Genomic DNA, 23,811 nt, shown 5'->3' with positions numbered 1-23,811 from the left:
CAGACTCTGGCACTTTGATTTCCGAATGACATGCAAAATTTGCTTTCATCCGAAAAAAAGTACTTTGGACCACTGAGCAACAGTCCAGTGCTGCTTCTCTGTAGCCCAGGTCAGGCGCTTCTGCCGCTGTTTCTGGTTCAAAAGTGGCTTGACCTTTGACCTGAGGAATGCGGCACCTGTAGCCCATTTCCTGCACATGCCTGTGCACGGTGGCTCTGGATGTCTCTACTCCAGACTCAGTCCACTGCTTCCTCAGGTCCCCTAAGGTCTGGAATCGGTCCTTCTCCACAATCTTCTTCAGGGTCCGGTCACCTCTTCTCATTGTGCAGCGTTTTCTGCCACACTTTTTCCTTCCCACTGAGGTGCCTTGATACATCACTCTGTGAACAGCCTATTCATTCAGAAATGTCTTTCTGTGTCTTACCCTCTTGCTTGAGGGCGTCAATGATGGCCTTCTGGACAGCAGTCAGGTCAGCAGTCTGACCCATGATTGCGGTTTTGAGTAATGAACCAGGCTGGGAGTTTTTAAAAGCCTCAGGAATCTTTTGCAGGTGTTTAGAGTTACTTTGTTGATTCAGATGATGAGGTTAACTGCTCGTTCAGAGAACCTTTTCATGATATGCTACTTTTTTGAGATATTAATTTGGGGTTTTCATGAGCTGTATGCCAAAATCATCAGTATTAAAACAATAAAAGACCTGAAATATTTCAGTTGATGTGCAATGAATCTAAAATATATGACAGTTTAATTTTTATCATTACATTATGGAAAATAAGGAACTTTATCACAATATGCTAATTTGTTGAGAAGGACCTGTAAATACTCATACCTGAAGATGTGGAGAATTTTAATATAAGAGCCGGACACGGTGCTTCTGCTCCAGCGATTATCATTATCTAAGGAGGAAATTCCGGTGCTCTTCACTATAGCTAGCGCAACCATAGACATAATATAAGGATAGACGCCTCATGGCCGCTCTCGCCTATTGTCGCTGACGAGATTTAGGGCGGCCGTCTTGGAGCGGTCCACCACTCCACTCAGCGTTATGTGTTTAGCAGCACAATGACGTATCAGCGCATTTAATCAATCATAACACGCTTTTTTGTTACTGGAAACCATATTCAATCATCTATCAAAGCTACATTTATAAACAATTGTATTTTTAAGTATGTTTTTAATACATAGTTCAGCATATTTAAATATGCTTAGTGGCTATAACAATAGAATAGAAACGGAATATTCTGAAATTGATGTATTTCAGATACTGATGTTGATGTATGATGAGCATATTACAAAGCACACAGCCATTCATAATTTGTTTAATAAATTATTTAGTAATATCAATACATATTTATATAACTATACAAACACAAATAAATAATTATTAATAATGAATAATATACACTGCTCAAAAAAATAAAGGGAACACTTAAACAACACAATATAACTCCAAGTAAATCAAACTTCTGTGAAATCAAACTGTCCACTTAGGAAGCAACACTGATTGACAATCAGTTTCTCCTGCTGTTGTGCAAATGGAATAGACAACAGATGGAAATTATTGGCAATTAGCAAGACACACTCAATAAAGAAGAGGTTCTGCAGGTGGGGACCACAGACCACTTCTCAGTACCTATCCTGTCTGGCTGATGTTTTGGTCAGTTTTGAATGTTGGTGGTGCTTTCACACTCGTGGTAGCATGAGACGGACTCTACAACCCACACAAGTGGCTCAGGTAGTGCAGCTCATCCAGGATGGCACATCAATGCGAGCTGTGGCAAGAAGGTTAGCTGTGTCTGTCAGCGTAGTGTCCAGAGGCTGGAGGCGCTACCAGGAGACAGGCCAGTACACCAGGAGACGTGGAGGAGGCCGTAGGAGGGCAACAACCCAGGAGCAGGACCGCTACCTCCGCCTTTGTGCAAGAAGGAACAGGAGGAGCACTGCCAGAGCCCTGCAAAATGACCTCCAGCAGGCCACAAATGTGCATGTGTCTGCACAAACGGTTAGAAACCAACTCCATGAGGATGGTAGGAGGGCCCGACGTCCACAGATGGGGGTTGTGCTCACAGCCCAACACCGTGCAGGACGCTTGGCATTTGCCAGAGAACACCAGGATTGGCAAATTCGCCACTGGCGCCTTGTGCTCTTCACAGATGAAAGCAGGTTCACACTGAGCACATGTGACAGATGTGACAGAGTCTGGAGACGCCGTGGAGAGCGGTCTGCTGCCTGCAACATCCTTCAGCATGACCGGTTTGGCAGTGCGTCAGTAATGGTGTGGGGTGGCATTTCTTTGGAGGGCCGCACAGCCCTCCATGTGCTCACCAGAGGTAGCCTGACTGCCATTAGGTACCGAGATGAGATCCTCAGACCCCTTGTGAGACCATATGCTGGTGCGGTTGACCCTGGGTTCCTCCTAATGCAGGACAATGCTAGACCTCATGTGGCTGGAGTGTGTCAGCAGTTCCTGCAAGATGAAGGCATTGAAGCTATGGACTGGCCCGCCCGTTCCCCAGACCTGAATCCGATTGAGCACATCTGGGACATCATGTCTCGCTCCATCCACCAACGTCACGTTGCACTACAGACTGTCCAGGAGTTGGCGGATGCTTTAGTCCAGGTCTGAGAGGAGATCCCTCAGGAGACCATCCGCCACCTCATCAGGAGCATGTCCAGGAGTTGTAGGGAGGTCATACAGGCACGTGGAGGCCACACACAATACTGAGCCTCATTTTGACTTGTTTTAAGGACATTACATTAAAGTTGGATCTGCCTGTAGTGTGTTTTTTCACTTTAATTTTGTGTGTGGCTCCAAATCCAGGCCTCTATTGGTTAATAAATTTGATTTCCATTGATGATTTTTGTGTGATTTTGTTGTCAGCACATTCAACTATGTACAGAACAAAGTGTTCAATGAGAATATTTCATTCATTCAGATCTAGGATGTGTTAGAGTGTTCCCTTTATTTTGTTGAGCAGTGTATATATTTTAGTATATTTCAACTACACTTACATATGTGTAAGTACATTTTAAGTACTACCTATTAATATATACAAAGTATGCTAAAATTATGCTTGTATCAATTTTGACGTTATAACTTTAAACATACTTAAATATAATTGTACCAAAATACACTTTAAGAAATATATTAAATAAAAGTATACTTTAAGTGAACAAATTATGTATTTGCCCAAGTGTCAATATACATTTGCTCAAGTATATATTTAAAAGAGATTATATAGTTTAAAATATATGCTCAAAGTAGAATTTTTTTAAATTCACTTAACGTTTACTTTAAACGATTAATTTCAATATGTTTTAAATTACATCTCAGTGTATTCTTTAGACTAATAAATATACCTTTTTAGGTGCCTTAATAATCTTTTACTATTTTTGTTAAAGTGGCAAAAAATTAAAAAAAAATCCTTTTAGTGGAACTTGATGTAGTGTTGTTTAACAAAGTAAATAATAAAAATATCAAACATTGACACTTTAGTGACAGAGGTTCTACAACAAAAATAATACTTGTGCCAGTTTTGTACAAATTCTGTGAGAGTACATTTTTCAATGTACTCTTGAAAAATGTGGGTAACACTATTTGACAGGGCGTGAATAAGGCTGACATGATACTGTCATGAACATGACATAATACCTGTTAGGAACATACTAACAGGTGTCATGAAGTTTTATTTGGTAAATAATGACACTTTTAATGAGAAGTTGCTTTAAAAGTTGGATTAAAAGTGACAACTTTGCACTATTTTGTAAATAATGACACTTTAATTGAAAGTTGGCACTTTTAATGGATCTTTAATCCAACTTTTAAAGTAACTTAACATTAAAAGTGTCATTATTTACTAAATTGCACTTCATAACAGTCAGACATTCATAAAGACTCCTTCATTTTCATGACAGATGTTATGTCAGTTTTATGCACATCCCGTCAAATAAAGTGTTACCAAAATGGTAATATATTGAATGCACTATGCAATTTGTTTCACCTGGAAAGTGCGGTGTAATTGATCCTTCTGTGTTCTGGTAGACTGATGTGTTCGCACTACTGGTGTATGAAGCATGTAATGTACAAAGTGGAAAAGCAGAATAATAAGACATTAATAAGTAACTAAGAAGTGTACTTCATTAGCAATAGGGCTGTATAAATAAATCGATTCTGCGATATATATCGATATTTTCCGCCCTGGGAAAGTATCGATTTTTCATCCGCGAGTATCGATCCATTAAACCACAGGGGTCCATAGCCTTACAGCTCTTTTTAACGTCTAGTTTGTTACGGCGTAGCAGCAAGACTCCGCCTCCCTCAGTCTCACTTTCAACTTGAGCTTAAAGTGCACATTATAAACTACACACCAGTTTTTAAATTGTGTTAATAGACCAAGTATAACCGGAGTTATGCTAAAATTAGTAAACCATATTTTTGTCAAAAGCGCCGCCATTCCCCGGCTTTCCCGGTTATGTGAGAGGGAATGAGCTTCCAAACGTACAAAACGAAACGAAACATAAGATTCCTGTGTTTTTGGAAATGTAAAATCTTCAATAAATAAGATGGGCTGTATTTTGTTGCTGAGAAACGAAGTAAAGTTGCGCAAGTATCCGTGAAAGAGAAGCGGAACAGAGTAGCGGCGCAAACGGAGCAGCTGAAAAAGCAGTGAGAATTAATGCCAATTTCGACTGGTAGCGTTCACTTCGTAATTAGTTTTTAGCTTAGCGGTTTCTGTTCTGTATACAAAGGATTACCTGAAGAATGAACATGGGTTGATAACATCCGCAGCGGCGCTGTGTTTTGAGCAGAAAGACGAAAGGGAAAAAAACCCGCAGCCGGAATCCGCGGCGCAGGGAGGATTTCCGTGGTAACAATGGCTGATCGATCATTCTTATTAGCAACAGACAACGAGTATCAGAGACTGAGAGAACGATGAGATCCTGGCAGTCTGACTGAGAGGCAGCTACTCAGAGATCCAAGCAGGGAATAGCGGCGCTGCGTAGCTGCAGGGAGTCGATCACTACGGGATCAGGCGGAGCCACGACTTTAGCAGCTAGCAGTAAACAGCTTACAGCCACGGCTAACTCCGGGAGCCAAGGTAGAAAAGCCTTTTCCCCCATAGTCCAAAAGACTGCATTTGTGGCTGCATTTTTACTCCAAAATGCAGCCACAGTGTCCAAAAGAAAAAACATAAGTGCAATCATTTGCATATTGAGAGTCTACAGAGGTGATAATCTCCCCACTCTGCTCCTGGATTACAGTTTAAACTTTTGAGTTTTATGTCAAATCCACATGAATTAAATGACAGAAACTAATTCTCTCACTGCATCTTTGATTCATTTTGTCCAGCTGCAGACTGTTAGACTGTCCAATCAGTCAGGTATTGTGTAGTTGGTGCTTTTAATCAGTTTTCAGTTAACTAAATTCAAGTCTATGGAACACAAAATGTCACTAAAAATATTGTGATACATATCGTATCGTGACCAGAATATCGTATTGTATCATAAAATTATTGTATCACTACACCCCTAATTAGCAATTATAGTACAATAGTGTAATACTATGATCACATTACTAATATATTAAATATGTAATGCCAAGATACTTAAAATACATTCTAAATATATTTTAAATGTAATTCAATCACAAAAATAGTACAATCAATATAGACTAATCAAGCATGTTTATATTACATAAAAAGCAATATACTTAAAGTATATTAAATGTAACTTAAGTTGTTCCAAAAAAATACGTGATGGTACACTTGGTTCACTTTAAATTGTGCTTTAATACAATTTTGTCATGAGTTGTGTGTGTGGTGGTGAGTACAAACGCTGAGACCCAAGTTGATGAAGATGAATGGTGATTTAATGATGAATAATAGGTCAAACAGTCCTCAATGAGCAGGCAGCACAGTGAAGCAAAAGCTAAGGCTAATCACTGGTAGCAACTTATCAAAAATAAGGAGACTGCACACGAGAGCTGAAGCCGGCACAGGACTTGACAGTTCTACTGTGACAACTTGTACATACGAAAGACGATGCAACTTACTTTGACAACAACACTAGACAAGAACCCAACAACACAGGTGGGTTTAAATACACAGGGAGGGTAATCAGGGAATGAGACACACCTGGGAACAATCAAGGGGAAGACAGAACAACATGGAGACTCACTAGATAGAAACCTAAAATAAACACGCAGAAAAACTCAAATCCCAACAAATTTAAATACTATTAAAATACATTAAGCACAAAATTAGTTGTTTCAAAATGTCACACTTTAAGTTAAATAATCCTAAGTGAACTTGAAGTATATTCATGATTACTCTGACTTAAAGTATGCTTAAGTATGCTAAAATTTAACATACTTAGTATATTTATTTTTCAACAGTGCCTAAAGCTTGAAGATTAAATAAAACTGGAACGATATTCTGCTTTGGTGTTTTTACATACTTTTTTGTGTGGGAAATGTTTCCATGTTTTTTATGCTAATTCCTGACACACTTGAATGTTTTCTTTGCTCTGTGGGCTCATGTTTGTTGGTTGCCATGGGAAGCTGGCACAGACTGAGAAAAAAATATTACAACTGTTTTAAATTGTTTTCCACTTGTTATTCTTCATCCCTGGGCCAATTGCATAATTTGCTTGTAGAACATGGCAATATTCAAAGCAATCATCAAATAGGATGAATTACTTCATAAAGCATGGGAGCCAAAGTTTGTTCAATTTTAAACCATGGCTCCTACAGCGGCTATTAAGTAAAATGAAATTATTGGCCATTACAAAATATAAATGTGCTTAGTCCTCTCTTGTATCTTGACAAAACTGACAGAAACCAAACTGACTATAGGTTATATCCAGAGAAATATAGATATTTTACATATCCAAACATCTGCACTTTTCTCAGCTTTCATTTAAGACAAAATACATAGAAATAGGATAAGAAATATGGGGGGCTACAACCACTTTTTGTGACAGATTCCTGCTCATCCTGCATTGGAACAGTTTGCTTTAGTGGACATCAAATAATATAGTATAGTAATGGCATCCGCAGGTTCACGTCACTAGCTGTAGTGGCTAATGTCCAACATCCAATCCAGTAATATCGATAGTCACTCTACTCCCTACTCCTGTATGAAGTGCTCAACTTTTTGAGCACTCGGTGTAATCAGGTAGTAAAAGGCAATTATATTGTTGTGATAATTCTTCATAGAAAATATTGGTGAATTTTGTAATTGTTTTCAACTGTGAGCAAGCATTGAGCATATATACAGACTCATTCCATAAATTAGAATATGACCAGGGGTGAAAGTAAGGGGGTACGGTCAGGTACTGCGCACCCCTAAAAGGTTTAGTGGGGGTACGCAGTACCTGCAAGAGAGAGGAGCGGCTGTCTGCTGTAAAGAATCAATGGATTCACTGTGCAGCTGTGAGTTCACCCACTAATCAGTCATGACTGATTAGTTTTTCAAGAACGATCTAAAACACGACTTAATCTGTTAATAAATAACTTTTTTTCTCATTTCATATTGTTTCTGAACTGTTCGTGCTTTGCTAGAGCAGCGGTGCAATATGTCGATCGCGGAAGGTTTTGAGTCGATCTCAGCATTAGGTGACAAACTGAACGCCGCCAGTTCACTGAGACCAGCACGTCCTCTGACTCCTTATCAAAACGTTCGTAACTTTATTAAAGAACAACAAAAATATCAACAAAACGTGCTAAAATTAATGACCCAACAACAATAATCTCAGTAATTATTGTTACAACAAGGTGTTGCGTAATTCTGTGCGTTTCGGTTCCATTACCAAAATAACAGAGCAGGAGTTTAAAATGAACTAATCAACCACCACTGTGTTCAGGGAGGCTTATTAATGATCGCAAAATAAATATCAAGCCTGAAAACCTAATATTGTAACGGACTGAATGTTATATTTTTAAAGTAATCTCTGGTCGGCTTGTGGAGCGCAGGAGGTTGTCATGGCAACGGCTGTGACAGAAAGAGACGGAGAGTAAAAAGGTCGGAGTGGTTTAGAGTTGATCACCTGTGATGATCAACTCTAAACCTAAAGTAATTTAGAGTTAAAATAATAACCTTTTTCAACCTTTATAGCTCCACTGTTGAAAATGAGGCTCTAACATTCACAAATGACAGTGAAATAAAATCCAGTCCAACATCTGGTTTGAGGTGATTCCTCTGGAACCTGTTGGGGGAAAAACATCCCAACTTCAGAAGATGAGCTTTAACCTAACAGAGCTCTGTGGTTCCTCCTATCAGTATGAGAGTCAGGGTGAGGAGACGCCATGTTAGGAAGAGAAGTGGAAGCTGCAGGATCTTCAGAACAAACAGGTCATGATGCTGGGCTACTGATTATCCCTCTGTCTGGACACAGGATCAATAGAACCAGTTTAAAAGCTAAAATGAATGGTTATATGCCAGACATGTAAAACTGGGATGCACTCCATGCCATGATGTTCAGGATTTAGGTCTCATGGCATCTCAAGGTGTCATCCCTAACCCTATATATATATATATATATATATATATATATATATATATATATATATATATTTTTTATTTATTTTTTGTCATAGTACCCCCAAGAATTTAAAACTACTTTCACCCCTGTTACTAAGTACTAAGTATATATATATATATATATATATATATATATATATGTGTGTGTGTGTGTGTGTGTGTGTGTGTGTGTGTGTGTGTGTGTGTGTGTGTGTGTGTGTGTGTGTATAGTGCAACACAAATAATTACCTGGGTGGAACATGGTGTGCTAAATACTCAAACATAATTTAACGATGTTTTCAGGCAGATAATTTGCCTCGAGGAATTTTAATAATCGAGGTACTCGGGTCATTCAAGGAATTGTTGCAGCACTAAGCTGAATTTTGCTGCATTTTTAAGTTCTGTTTATTTTTTTGTTTATTCTGATGTATAATCTAGTCATACTTTTATTTCTTGAGGCATGAAATGTTAAATTTGTCAAATTTCTTCTAAAACTGTCAGAAATTATAGTGGTTTAGAGATATAGCTAAACAAACACAGCAGAATATGAGCATGGGAACGCTTGCTGTGAATAAAGATGTGGTGAAATGTGTGCAAAAGAAAACTTCATACTGTCTGAATAACTTCTTAGGAAATGGTCAAATCCTCTCAGTAAAACCATGAGCGATCCAACTCGATTTTCATGAGATTAGTACATAGTTTATATTGGCAAACTATACCGTACCAGCACTCAGCAGGTGGTGATGGAGAAGCAGGAAGCAGCCCGCGGCGGCAGTCAGAGTCCAGGTCAGCCGGAGCAGCAGCATGAGGGAGACCGGGGGGAGAACCATCAGAACCAAAATGATTCGATCCGTGCTGCTGAGCCTTCTTCACGTCCATATATTCAGTCCAATTGGAGTAAGATGAGAACCAAACTAACTGTAGCCTGAATTACCACATTAACTATTTAAAAGTGATATATCCTTTAAAAAGAAAAAAGCTCGTACTCTCGTACTAGTTCTGGTGGTCAGCAGAGCTGCTGCTGCTTGTGGTCCGTTCCACAGAAACGCGTTCTTCTGAATTACACATTTACCCCAGATAATAAGTTTGCCAACTCTCTAATACACCTCAGTCCGCTTCTGGTGTGTCGGGCTTCCGAACTGGCGTCAGTCCACCGGGAGATGAGAGGAGTCGGCTCCGGTGGAAGCTGCTGCTATAGCGGGCATGTTGCGCTTGTTTCCCTGCAGGAAGTTCACAGAGAACCGCTGTCGCTGCTGTTTTTCTGAGAATTTTCTCTCCTCCAGTCCGACGGAAGCTGCTTTATAACTGGATGTACCTCTCACGTCCTGGACTGACGTCACTGTGGTTCAAACTACAGACATGCCGGGGCGCAATCTAGTCTGACCAGGGCTGAAAGTAGTTTTAAATTCTTAGGGGTACTATGACAAAAAAAAGAAATTGTCTATATATATATATATATATATATATATATATATATATATATATATATATATATATATATATATATATATATATATATATATATATATGTGTGTGTGTGTGTGTGTGTGTGTGTGTGTGTGTGTGTGTGTGTGTGTGTGTATGAATGGTTATATGCCAGCTAAAATGAATGGTTATATATATATTTATATATAAAATTTCCTCCTACAGCCCTCTGGCTGCAATGTTGACACCTTGAGATGCCTTGAGACCTAAATCCTGAACATCATGGCATGGAGTGCATCCCAGTTTTCCATGTCTGGCATATAACCATTCATTTTAGCTTTTAAACTGGTTCTATTGATCCTGTGTCCAGACAGAGGGATAATCAGTAGCCCAGCATCATGACCTGTTTGTTCTGAAGATCCTGCAGCTTCCACTTCTCTTCCTAACATGGCGCCTCCTCACCCTGACTCTCATACTGATAGGAGGAACCACAGAGCTCTGTTAGGTTAAAGCTCATCTTCTGAAGTTGGGATATTTTTCCCCCAACAGGTTCCAGAGGAATCACCTCAAACCAGATGTTGGACTGGATTTTATTTCACTGTCATTTGTGAATGTTAGCTTCTCATTTTCAACAGTGGAGCTATAAAGGTTGAAAAAGGTTATTATTTTGGAGAATCATCAACATCAATATTTCCACTAAATAAGAGGCAAAAAACAAAATTGTTTGATAAAGGACAAGCCTCTCAGACTCGGAGCTCAAAGCACCAAACTATTTTTTAAATTAGACAATTAATTAAATTTCACATAATTATCGCAGTAGAAGCCATTTGTTTGTTAGATACTTAATGAAACATATTTACTGTCTTTGATGTTTGTTGTAAATGACATATACTCACAAAGAACGAGGTAATTAGTCCAAGTTTGTCGTTTATTGAACGTTCAGAAACTACAGCGGCTGTGAAGAGCCACAGCAAAGGTAAGCAAAGGTAAAAATCTGAACAGGTGATCAACTCTAAACCAGTCGCACATTTTTACTCTGTCTGTCTTTTAAGCACAGCCGTTGCCACTAGCGGAACAAGTCAGCGTCGGGCCGGGGGGCGGGGCTAATTACCGGACCCCTAACGAATCACTGGGCACCTTACGTGCATCAGCTGCTGTAGGCTGTTGAGCAAGAGGGGGAGGGTGTATTTAATGTTGACTTTAACATTAAATACACCTTTCTCAACAGGCGAGGGCGTACTTTCTCCGTCTATAATCAGACATTTAAGCGACTTGAAACCATTCCTCCCTCCCTGGCACCTCCAGACCCGGGCCCCCATCCGACCCGGGCCCGGGGGCAGCCACCCCCCCAGGCCCCCTATAGCTCCGCCCCTGCCCGTTGCCGTGGCAACCTCCTGCGCTCCACAAGCCAACCCGAGATTATGTTAAAAACATAACATTCAGTCCGTTACAATATAAGGTTTTCAGGCTTGATATTTATTTTGCGATCATTAATAAGCCTCCGTCATGGCTGATTGGGTGGAGTCGCTGTTGGTGTTCCCGCTAAATCCTGAATATACCCAATTTGGGTTGTCTTGGCCTTTTTATCTCAACCTGTGAGGTTTTCCCTGACTGGGAACGAGAATCCAACCTGCTGAATGTGACAGGTAGCCAATCAGAAAGCGCTGTGACGTCAGAACAGAGAGGAATCCTAAACAGCTGACATATCAACATATCGCGCAACTGAGTCCGGTGTATATCGGAGATGATATGTGGAAATGTTTATTATCAAATCTAAAGTTCATTATTATGTTTATTCAGTTAAAAATGTTAACTATAAAAAAACATAGTCACCTCTAAATCCTAGTGCAGCAAATAGAGCGGCTGCTCCCGTCGTCTTTTATCCACCGCCTTTTCTTTTTGTTACGTCTTTTATCTCTTAAAATGACTCCACAAACTATCACTATTGCTTCTACATTGTCATCCGTGTTTGGTTATTCTAAATTTCCATATGCTATGTTGGGGGTTTTACTGGATTATCCTCTGGAATCGGGATGTTCGTGACTGGAATCGGTTCGTGTTGCTCCTGCCTTGGACACACGAACCGATCGAACCTGTTGGACTTTTATCAGCTCTGTGGTCACAGAGGTTTGGAGAATCGGCCGACATTCTTAAAACTTGCCGTCTAAACCAGACTTAAGACTCACAAGCTCTACTCATCTCCTCTCGACCACTGCCCAAACGCTCTGTCTGACTCTGGTCGCTATGGTAACGTTTATATATCCCTTCAAAATAAGATACAGATGTGCCACAAAAACGAACATTTTACTTTTGTGAACATTTTAACTCACGATACTGACCAGGGGTGAAAGTAAGGGGGTACGGTAGGGTACTGCTACCCCTAAAATATTTTGCCGGGGTACGCAGTACCCTCAAGAGAGGAGCGGCTGTCTGCTGTAAAAAAAATCAATGGATTCACTGTGCAGCTGTGAGTTCACCCACTAATCAGTCATGACTGATTAGTTTTTCAAGAACAATCTAAAACACGACTTAATCTGTTAATAAATAACTTTTTTCTCATTTCATATTGTTTCTGAACTGTTCGTGCTTTGCTAGAGCAGCGGTGCAATATGTCGATCGCGGAAGGTTTTGAGTGGATCTCAGCATTAGGTGACAAACTGAACGCCGCCAGTTCACTGAGACCAGCACGTCCTCTGACTCCTTATCAAAACGTTCGTAACTTTATTAAAGAACAACAAAAATATCAACAAAACGTGCTAAAATTAATGACCCAACAACAATAATCTCAGTAATTATTGTTACAACAAGGTGTTGCGTAATTCTGTGCGTTTCGGTTCCATTACCAAAATAACAGAGCAGGAGTTTAAAATGAACTAATCAACCACCACTGTGTTCAGGGAGGCTTATTAATGATCGCAAAAATGACTAACCATAAAGTAAATTCTAGATATTTCAATTAGTAGTAGCTCCCATATCAATTTAGTTTTGACTAGTCATAATTCTAATTAAAGATATCTTGAATGACACCATAATGCAAAATATCTTAAATGTATTTTTAGTACTTGCTCTGATTAGATTTTTTGCTGACAATTCCATACCAATCATTGCCGATCTGTTAATTTTCCGCTTTAGGTATAAATGTGAGCTGGTAAAATGGAAAAATGATCTGGCAATAAATTCACCAGATTTAGACAAAAAACATGAAACATATTGCAGGCATAATGCAGCATTCAGTAAAAAGGATAACTGAAAAACCTCAACAGCCTAATTTATACAAAATCAAATAAATCTCACAGAACTGCCCACAATTTCAAGTGAAAGAGAAAACATTCATTTTATGTTAAATGCAGGTTGCATTCACATAAACAATCTTCAGTTACTAAATGAAAACTCCCTGAGAGGACTGCTCACATCAGCATGAGCGAAATGCGGATTTCTTGTTTCCGCTTTGAGTTACCATGACAGCTAGAAAAGACAAAGTCGAATTTCAGACGCAAATAAAGCAATACTATGAACATTGTTGTCTTCCATATATAATGAGCTTTTACGTTTTCATGGATTTCCAAGCGAACCTGAATTAAGAAGATGGCGGCTTGTAAATATCCGTCGCTACCAGTTGAAGCTAACGCTGCACCTGATCAGCTTCTTCAGCCTAAAACTACCGGGGGATACGGATGGTAAATAAAGGAGCCTCCCTGACAGTGGCGGCTGGTGCTAAAAAAACTGAGGGGGGCGCACACAAACAAACAAACAAAACAAATCTTAAAAAATAGCACTATTTGAACATGAATTTTGCCCTCCTTTCCTTCTGCCTTGCAAATTTCTCAATTACATTCTTGTTAAAGTCAGTCATCTCTGTGACCAGTCTTTTCTCCATTGACAACATGGCCAATGCATTCAGCCTGTCCTGAATCATTGAGTTTCTCAGAAAAGTCTTGATTCTTTTCAGAGTTGAAAAGCACCTTTCAGCTTCTGCTGTGGTCATGGGTGTGGTGATGAGGATCTTCAAGAGCGTGACAGTTTCTGAAAAGACTTCTTCTAGATTGTTTTCCATAAACAGCTGGAGTAGGCCCACAGCACCACAACAGGCTTTGAACTCTTCCTTGCTGTAGATGAGAGTAAGCTCTGTCTTCAGTTTACCTCGACTGACCACTGGATCGGCTTTTAAGGTGTTGCTCAGTGCATCTTCAGGAAATGCTGTGTTGTATTGTTCAAATCTGTCCCCCTGCAGGAGTGTGGCACTAACAAGGTGGTTTGTGAAAGAAAAGCGCTCCCTGGTGTGTCCCAGTATGATCACAGACCTTAAGAGAGAAGGACAAACATGAAGATTATGATTTTATAATCACATTTTTCATTCTAAATATGAAATGTTATTTTGTCCTTTCTATTAAGTCATAGAAAGAAGGAACACATTTTATTTATAAACTTACTGATTTTAATAACATTTGCTGCCATTTTTTAAGGCTGTGTTATGAAATGTGTTACAGGATTTCTGTGGGACAAGATTATACAAAATTCAGTAACCAAATGTTTTATTCCCCATTACCCATAAACTTCAGTACAACTTAAATAATAAAATATCTTGCTGACAAACATTACATCAACATACCTACACAGCATAGACACAACTAAAGGTATTTCTAACTACAACGCACATCTTCCTAATATATTAAATAACACTACTATAAACCAGTGTAACAGTGATTTTCCACAACAACTCACCTCTGCAGCAACAATCCTTTCATGGTCTTCTACACTCAGTGTCCGACATCACATCCAGCTACCCAACTCCGCTTGTCATAAGAAGAGCTGGAAAAAGCCCGCGTGCAGGATCGATCGTCCACGATCACTTGCCTGCTGCTGAATTTGTAAATTGGGACGATCCGGTCCAAGCTCCTTTATCCTGTTTTTTTCTTCAAGTGAACGCTTTGTAAAAGCATTTTTTTGTAAAGACAAAACAGAGTTTTCTTTCATTTTGAAACGACTCCACTTTGCAAACGTAAACGTGAATCGACCTAACGAACTGCGTTAGGATTGTCCAATCACACAATGTTTTAAAAAAAATGAGCCAGTACTGACACTCAACCAGTACTGACACAACAGAATGGGTGTGTCCGGGACGCAGAGCGCTGCGCCCTGTGGAAAACCTTAAATAACCAATTAAAAGTCAGCCTCAGATCAACCTGCTTGCCAAAAGTTGATGCGCCTACATACACTCTCATTAGAACGGCGCCCTGCACATAGGAAGTGTGCACAATGTGAGCAATTAAATAGAATTATGTATTTACTATTTTAATACATTCTAACATGTCTATTGGACATACAGAATGAATAAATACATTTCTAAGTATTTTGCAGTTAAGAATTAAATTATTTATTATCTAAACAATTTAAAGGGGGCGGCGCCCAAGCGCCCCCTACTGGCCAGCCGCCACTGGTGCTGCTCAGTACCATGTAACGGTACCATGATTGTCACCTCGACAAACCTCAAATCCTCAGTACCACCTGCTCACTGTTTGCTCTCTGCCTCACCTTAACGTAACGTTACTACCAGGCGGTTCTCACCACTGCTGACGGGATCTGGACTGGAAGTGAGCAGCTGTGAATATAAGTTACTGCAGAAACTCAACTGCTAAAGAAAGATTCGACCCATAGCATTTGGAGCTCACAAAAATATCACATAAACATTAACAACAATACTGTACCAATAATTTGAACTGCAGCATAAAGCCAAGCATGCCACAATGAAGTAAATCACAATGTCCCAAAAGCAGGACGGACTGGCAAAGGGGCTACCGGGGGATTCCAGGTAGATTCCAGCAGAGATGCACAGCGCAGCAGCTCTTCATGCAGGGCCGGCCCAAGGCAATATGGGGACTTAATATCTCTTCACTTTACAATTCTAGATCTCTCTGAGGTGCTAACATTAAAAAAATTACATAGAGTTAACCTCTCTGAGTTTTTTTAATCGTTAAAGCAGTCTGCAGCCAAGTTGTTATAGAGGCAAAATTACATTTGCTTTGCATTGCCCCCACATGATGACAAAGATGTAGTATGATCCAATTAAATATTAGATTCTTGATCAATAAGGGTAGTGTCATGATGGTATTTACACTACGAACCCACATGCAGAACACAACTCAGGCAGCAAAGATCGGTTAAGTGATTTATTAACAAATATGAGCTTTCCAGGTATCGTCTCAAAAACAACGAAGTGGACAGCGAGAAACAGGTAAGCCAGGACGTCTGGAAACAACAACAACAGATCGGGAGGTGAGTTCAGGGACTGTGGGAAATTTCCAGTGCTCTACAGTACTATGCTTACTCGGGGAGGAGAACAACAACGGTGCGGCTAGGCGTGAGGCGCTGGAGATGGAGATCGTGCTGCGGTGGAGGGCGGACAGATATTAGGATCCTGACGTCACGGATAGAGCGGGCGGACTGCCAGCTAGGATCTTCTGACTCAGAGGAGTCTCTTTGGTTCCACGGAGGAAAGGTGAGTGGTGGTCTTGGGCACCAATGGGTGATGTTTCCACGGCGTCACAAGGAAACTCGAGACTACAGCCAGACTAGTAGTCGCAGGAGCAGCTGAAAGAATCCAAACGACAAACGGCGTTAGTTCAGTTTCAACGGAGAGGTAAACTAGATCACTGGGGGGCTCAGGGTTACCATAACTGGCTAACACTCAAGCGTTGGTATGCTGGCAGTCGCCGTCTTTTGAAGTCCTGCTGACGAGTAGATTAGGAACCGGTGTGACGGTGACATCAGCACTCCAATCCTCCTATCCTAGCCTCCATGGTGCCATCTAGTGGTGATGGCAAAAAACAACCCCAAATACCCCCAGATCCCAACAGTACCCCCGCCCTAACGGTTGCCACCTGGCAGCCGAGACGAACTGGCAGGCAAAGAAGAACGATAATCAGTGATCAAATCAGAATCCAAAATAAACGAAGCAGGGACCCAGCGGCGCTCCTCCAGACCGTAGCCCTCCCAATCAACAAGGTATTGCCACCCCCGACCTCGCCGACGGGAGTCCACAATCCGGCGAACTGTGTAAGCGGGGTGCCCATCAATGAGACGGGCGGGAGGAGGGGGTTCAGGTGGAGGGCACAAGGTGCTGGTCTGGACAGGTTTAACTTGAGACACATGAAAAGTTGGATGAATCTTTAGCGAGGCTGGGAGACGAAGACAGACACCTGATGGACTGATTATGGATTCCACCTCAAACGGTCCAATGAACCTAGGGGATAGTTTCTTAGACATGGATTTTAACTGAATGTTTTGAGTGGATAGCCAAACCTTTTGACCAGGAGAGTACACTGGAGCCGAAATCCTTCTGCGATCAGCAAAACGTTTGTTCTGAGTAGAAGTATTATTGAGGGTGATGATGGTAGATCTCCAGATATTCTTACAGCGCCGGATGTGGTGTTGGACAGAAGTAACAGAGATCTGGTCTTCCTCAGTGGCAAGAAGTGGAGGCTGGTATCCTAAGGAAACCTCAAAAGGAGATAAACCGGTATCAGCAGAAACAAGACTGTTGTGTGCATACTGAACCCAAGGCAGGAAATTACTCCAGTCAGACGGATTGGTGGATGTGAAACAGCGGAGGACTGACTCCAGTTCTTGATTCATTCTTTCTAATTGGCCATTGGTCTGAGGATGATAACCAGAAGTCAGTACTACTTTAGCCTTGAGAGCGGCGCAAAAATGTCTCCAAACTTGGGACACAAACTGCGGACCCCGGTCCGAAAGTATCTCAACTGGGATGCCATGTAAACAGAAGACATGTTTAACCATCAACTGAGCAGTCTGAAAAGCACTGGGGAGCTTGCGAAGGGGAACTAAATGACAGGCTTTAGAAAAACGGTCTATGATGGTGAGTATAGTCGTCATACCCTTAGAGGGAGGTAACCCAGTGACAAAATCAATGGCAATGTGAGACCACGGGCACTTGGGAACAGGTAGTGGTTGAAGGAGTCCCGATGGGGGCTGATGAGAGGACTTGTTCCGGGAGCAAACAACACAAGCTCGCACATATTCTTTAACATCCTTATGGATGGATGGCCACCAAAACCTGCGGTTTATAAGAGAAATGGTGCGACTCGTACCTGGGTGCCCTGAAAACTTTGAAGCGTGGATCCAATGTAGAAATCTGGCTTGAACAGCTGAGGGGACATAAATCTTATCTGGGCAGTTCACCGGTGTAGATTCAGACGACTGAGCTTGCTTTATGAGGTCCTCAATCTCCCAGGTGACAACTCCCACTGTGCAGCTGGGGGGCAAGATGGTCGCAAGAGTCTTGTCTGAGTTATCAGCAGCATATTGCCGGGACAGAGCATCTGGTTTTTGGTTGCGTGAGCCTGGACGGTAAGAAATGGACAGGTTAAATCTCGAAAAGAACAGAGACCAACGGGATTGACGTGGATTGAGGCGTTTGGCAGATTGAAGGTAGGAGAGGTTCTTATGGTCGGTCCAAACCAGCACCGGATGTTCCGCACCCTCCAACCAATGCCGCCACTCCTCCAGGGCCAACTTGATGGCCAGAAGTTCCCGGTCGCCCACATCATAATTCCGTTCAGCAGGGGATAACCTACGGGAAAAGAAGGCACAAGGATGTGTCTTATTATCAGTACCTGATACTTGGGACAAAACGGCTCCCACTCCTGTATCAGATGCATCAACCTCCACAATAAATTGTCTAGACGGGTCAGGTTGAATCAGGACAGGGGCAACAGAAAAAAGAGACTTGAGTTTCTTAAATGCTGCTTCCGTTCTGGGTGTCCACAGGAAAGGAGACTTAGTGGAGGTCAGAGCGGTTAGAGGAAGAGCTGTTTGACTGTAGTTGCGGATGAATCTTTGGTAGAAGTTTGCAAAACCTAAAAATCTTTGGAGCTGTTTACGTGTTTCTGGGGTCGGCCATTCCACAACTGCTTTAATCTTTTCCTCCGTAGGACGAACCTGTCCGCCCTCGAGTATGAAGCCCAAGAAGGACACAGATGATTGGTGGAATTCGCATTTCTCTGCCTTCACATAGAGTTTATTTGCAAGTAGCCGTTGCAGAACCAGGCGGACATGGCGTTTATGTTCCGTTAAGTTCTTGGAGTATATGAGTATATCATCCAGATATACAAACACGAAAATGTTCAAAAAATTTCTCAAAACATCGTTAACCAAGGCCTGGAAGCAAGCTGGAGCATTGGACAGTCCAAAAGGCATAACTAAATATTCAAAGTGCCCTAGAGGGGTCTTAAAGGCAGTTTTCCATTCGTCACCCTTTCGAATGCGAAGCAAATGGTACGCGTTTCTTAAGTCCAGTTTGGAAAAAACCGTGGCACTGTGGACAGGCTCAAAGGCAGAGGACAATAGAGGTAGAGGGTATTTATTTTTGACTGTGATTTGGTTTAGCCCACGGTAATCTATGCAAGGTCTCAGTGTTCCATCTTTCTTGCCAACGAAAAAGTGTGCAGGGCTGGTATTCCAGCCCTGCACACTGGAATACATTGCCAGACGAAAGAGGAATTTTATTAAATTTGCCAAGCCATTGTAGTTATTTACCAAGCTTCCTTTTTTTTTATTTAAATAAATTGGTTTTAAAAAATGTATATTTTCAAACCAGGAGTTTTTTTTTAAAACCTCAGGAGTCCTAACTAGTTCAGAGTTAGGACTACTGAGGATCCTAACTCTGAACTAGTGAGTTCTGCAGCCTGGTTCTTATCAGCCTGTCTCAGGAGTAGAGCGAGCAAAAACTCCTTCTGCTATGAATCTACAGACAACTCTCCTATGATTATGATGGATTGTGTAAATCCCATCTCATTTGCGTATGTTTTATGCTTGCCCATATCAGTTGTTCAAGTTTGGTTAACTTGCAATCCTGGACATTGGTTATTTTCAAGTAGGCAGAGCAGGAAGAGATGGACAAAGCAATAGATGTTTTTTTTTTCGATTCTGTGACAAACCTTTTTTCAGAATCTTTTAAATGGTAAATGGCCTGTACTTGTGTAGCGATTATCAGGTCCAGAGGACTCCATCACTACATTTGGTGATTTACCCATTCACACACATATTCACATGCTTATGGTAGTGAATTACATTGTAGCCACAGGTGCTACACACTGACAGAATAAAGGATGCCATTCACCGGCACCAACAGGCCCTCTAACCACCACCAGCAGGCAAAGTGTCTTACCCAAAGACACAGCAACTGAGGAAGGTGAAGTGAGAAGTTTATGTTTACAGGATAAACCTCCACCTCCTGAGCCACCACTGCGAAAAAATAAATCCTCAATATACACTAATTAAGCTTAACATTATAAATAATGACAGGTTAAGTAAACTATTCTTATCTAGTCACTTTTTCACTGTAGTTGGTGGGACATGGTCGGCAGCAAGTGAATATCTCCCATCAAATAAGATGTATTAAAAGCAGAAGAAATGGTCATACTTATGCATATCAACATCCAAACTTGGATGATGTACAGTTAAAAATGTACAGGGTATTCAGTCAAAAAAATGGTTCAAGAAAGGAGCAGTGGGGAGATATCTAATTGTCAATCTGGTGTAGGTATTCTAAACAAGTCTGATCCATGAAAGTCCTGCTATGTCCTGGTACTGTTAACATCTTCATATATCTCAGCACACCTTCAGGGGTCACAGTGAAAACTGTGCTTCCATGGGTCTGCTTTGGTACTAAACACTTATTTTGCAGGTGGTCACAAAGGTCTACCTTAGCGGTTCTCAACGTGGGCGGTACCACCCCCCAGGGGGCGATCAGAGGACGGCAGGGGGCGCTGGCGGACATTTTTACAAAAGGGGGGCGCTGGGATGCCTTTGGGGGACGTTTAGTCGAAGGTAAACTTTACACCTTAAATGCACAACAATACCAGTTTAGACTTTGAGCAACTTGGTAAAACTGTATTGTGTAACATTAAACCATGCTTGGCTGCAACTGTATCGATGGCAGCTCTTCTTCTATTCAGTGTTTGTTAGCTTCTGTTAGCTTCTGGCGCAGCTCCTCTCCTGCTACTGGTAGCTTCACCGGCTGATGACGTTGCTGTGATTCACTTTGTCTGGTATATTTGTACATATGTTTTGGCAGTTCTGTGATCATGTTAAGCAGCAACTTATATTAAAAAGCGTTTTATTTCTGTCTGGATGCTGCCCGCTTCCACGGAAGGACAACAGAAAATCTCTCTTGTAAACATGTAATTACTAAAATCACGATACCCTCACTGTGTATCCCTCTGAAAAATGAACCCATTTAAATAAAGAAATCCCATGGGTGATACCACAATAGAGAGCGTTCATTTTATAGCGTTAACACGGTGCTGTAAGTGGTCCGGTATGAAACGGGGTGATAGAACAACACAGCACTTTTAAATTTCAATAATCAGAATGCAGAAATTGTTTCCGTTGTTTTAAAAGGTTTGTCAGTCTGCCTTTTCCCCATCGATACGCTTCCCGACCGCCCTGCACCTTAGGGGGTTAAAAAAAAAGATACGCACATTGCGCAAAACTCTGAGCAGGAGAAGTGGGACATAAAACGGAGCGACGAACTAGATCTGAATTATGGCATAAAAACAGAGAATCTGACGCTGAACAGTGAAAAATCAACACATGATGTGAAACATGATGATTAGGAGGCGCAGCAGGTGATGAGTGAAGATTACTGATGGTCAATAAACGATAAAATAAATCTAGCAACAGGAAAGAAACTAAAGTGGACATAGCAATAAACCAAGAGAGGATAATACTAATCAAATGAAACTAAATGGAAATGAATGAAGAACAAAATGCAAGAATAAACTAAGAAACTAAAGTAAATACAAAGGAATAAACTGGTATGGCAAGACCTTTAGAGCAATAATTAATACAGAGACTGTATGGCAAGAATAAACAGACACTATTTCCAGATAAAAGGTAAAATAATATTGTTGAAGTGTCATGGGTTTGTTGAGACCATATCTAATACTGAGAATAAATATATCTTACAGACCATAACAGTAAAGAACTTATTTATGTTTTTATTAGATTTGATATATTTATTTCTTCAATATTATTTTTCATGTCAGTGTTAATGTCATGAGGCTGATGACTCCATGACACTTTCAATTTGACTCATTAGGATTTGATTAAGAACCAGATTTGTTCTTTGTAATTTCTGTCCAGTAAAACTATTAATCTATAATCAATAGACAGGTCTATATAAAGATATAATCCATCTCATATTTGTATGGCATTAAAAGGACCTGGAACTTTAGTTTTTCCACTGAAAGCTCTGGTTTGCACAATAAATGCCATGTGGGTGAAGTTTTATGGATGATACTCTGATGTCCCATTCTCCTGAAGGCAGCACAGAGCTGCACCACCAGAAACTGACAGAAACACTGAAGAGAAGAAGAGTTATGATTAATGTAGTTACAGTTCTATCCATGTTTTAATGTTGCAGAGCTCAGTCATTTTGCAAATAGTTCAAAGTTTAAACTGGCATGTTGAACATCTTTTATCTGCTCATTTTGTGGAATATTAAACAACTAGAAAATGACAAAGAATAAGAATATTTTTCCACTCTGATTGGCTGCTGTTAGACCTACAAATTTAAGTTGAATGTTTATTGCATTTTTCATACTCGCCTGTGAAAATAATTTCTATTCCCATGACTTTTTTGTTCTCTGGGAAATTATTTTTGATGATAAATACAGAAACAAGCATAACAATCAAAACATCTACAATAGTGATAGTAATATTAATGATAAAATTATGGTCAGTGCAAAGTAGCCTACAAATTCTTTGGTGGGGGGGAGGAGGGACCTGGATAAAGGCTGGGGGGGCGCTGGGCTGAAACAGGTTGAGAAACACTGATTTACCTGATCAATTTAAATCAACATTGTTTAACACCTCTTAAAATTGGATGATGAGGTTCATAAGAAGAAGCATTATTAATGGAAGCTATTTGAAGTAGTCATTTTTGTACATAAAGAAAACTGTCAATTTCAACAGAGACTGAAGTGTTTCTTCACCACATGCCACCATGGAGGTGTCATCTGGTGACATGGGTTGGTAAAGATGTAGTAATATTTCAAAATAATGATAATAATAATAATACATTTTATTTCAAAGGCGCCTTTCTGGCACTCAAGGACACCGTACAAGAGTAAAAAATAGTGACAGAAACAAATAAAATATAACAATTAAAAATAGATAGAAATAAATAAAACAAAACAATGTATCTATATAAAATCTATGTAAAATCAGGCAAACCAAAATTCAGAGTTAGTATATATATTTTTTTAACTCCAACCAATTTATCTTTGCAAAGACAATGTCTGGGTCTGTCCAACCTTTTGCAGACAAGTCTTCACTGAATTGGATTCTCTTGCAGCTATTGCTGTAAGTCAAACAAATTCTCATGAACAGAACTCTGCATCTATATTACCTATTAATTCTAACAATGCATTTGTATTCATAATTTTATTTAGTTTGCAAGTTTATGTCACACTGAGACTCACACCTTTGAATGTACAAGGAAAAAAAAATTTAACTGCCCAAGATATAGATGCTGATGGACACACTATACAGCTCTTTTTTGACATCAACATTGGCTTTGCACACTGAACATAGAGCCCTTACACTCTTTGGTCATCTTTTTTATAATTTGTTTCTCTCATTTCTAAGTTTAGGTGAAAGTTTGTTAGTTAAACTCAACGTGTGGTAAGGCTGTTATCCTGCATAAGTATATAAAGAAAGACTTCTAGAACCAACACAGTTTGCTGCTTGCCCATCTGCGAGAGCTTATTTGCAAAAAAGACTGCTGGGTTATCTTTTGCATGTTGGTCCAGATTTGTGTTGGCCCAAGGGTTTCATTCTTGT

The 23,811-nt window shown here is 40.4% G+C and overlaps 1 protein-coding gene and 1 long non-coding RNA gene across 3 annotated transcripts in view; both read right to left on the bottom strand.

Annotated features, from left to right (window-relative positions):
• The window catches only part of LOC103460734 (chemokine-like protein TAFA-5), a 58,807-nt gene extending 48,928 nt beyond the window's left edge, over positions 1-9,879 (bottom strand). For both annotated transcript variants that reach the window (XR_014087781.1, XM_008403020.3), the window contains exon 1: positions 9,245-9,879. Coding sequence is in view for 1 of the 2 variants with exons in the window: in XM_008403020.3 (XP_008401242.2) it covers positions 9,245-9,350 (106 nt within the window). In the remaining variant the exon portion in view is untranslated. The remainder of the gene's footprint in view (positions 1-9,244) is intronic.
• Positions 9,880-16,098: 6,219 nt separating this feature from the next.
• Positions 16,099-16,920, bottom strand: LOC145551908 (uncharacterized). Its single transcript, XR_014087780.1, has 2 exons — positions 16,615-16,920; positions 16,099-16,533 (listed from the first exon to the last, which is right to left on the bottom strand). It is a non-coding gene; the product is annotated as an uncharacterized LOC145551908 (long non-coding RNA).
• Between the last annotated feature and the right edge of the window lie 6,891 nt (positions 16,921-23,811).

The sequence above is a fragment of the Poecilia reticulata genome, chromosome 6 (genome assembly GCF_904066995.2).
Source record: "Poecilia reticulata chromosome 6, P_reticulata-male-v2, whole genome shotgun sequence".
Taxonomy (NCBI): Eukaryota; Metazoa; Chordata; class Actinopteri; order Cyprinodontiformes; family Poeciliidae; genus Poecilia; species Poecilia reticulata.
Note: the sequence above shows the minus strand (reverse complement) of the source record. Positions and strands in the feature narration are given on the sequence as shown.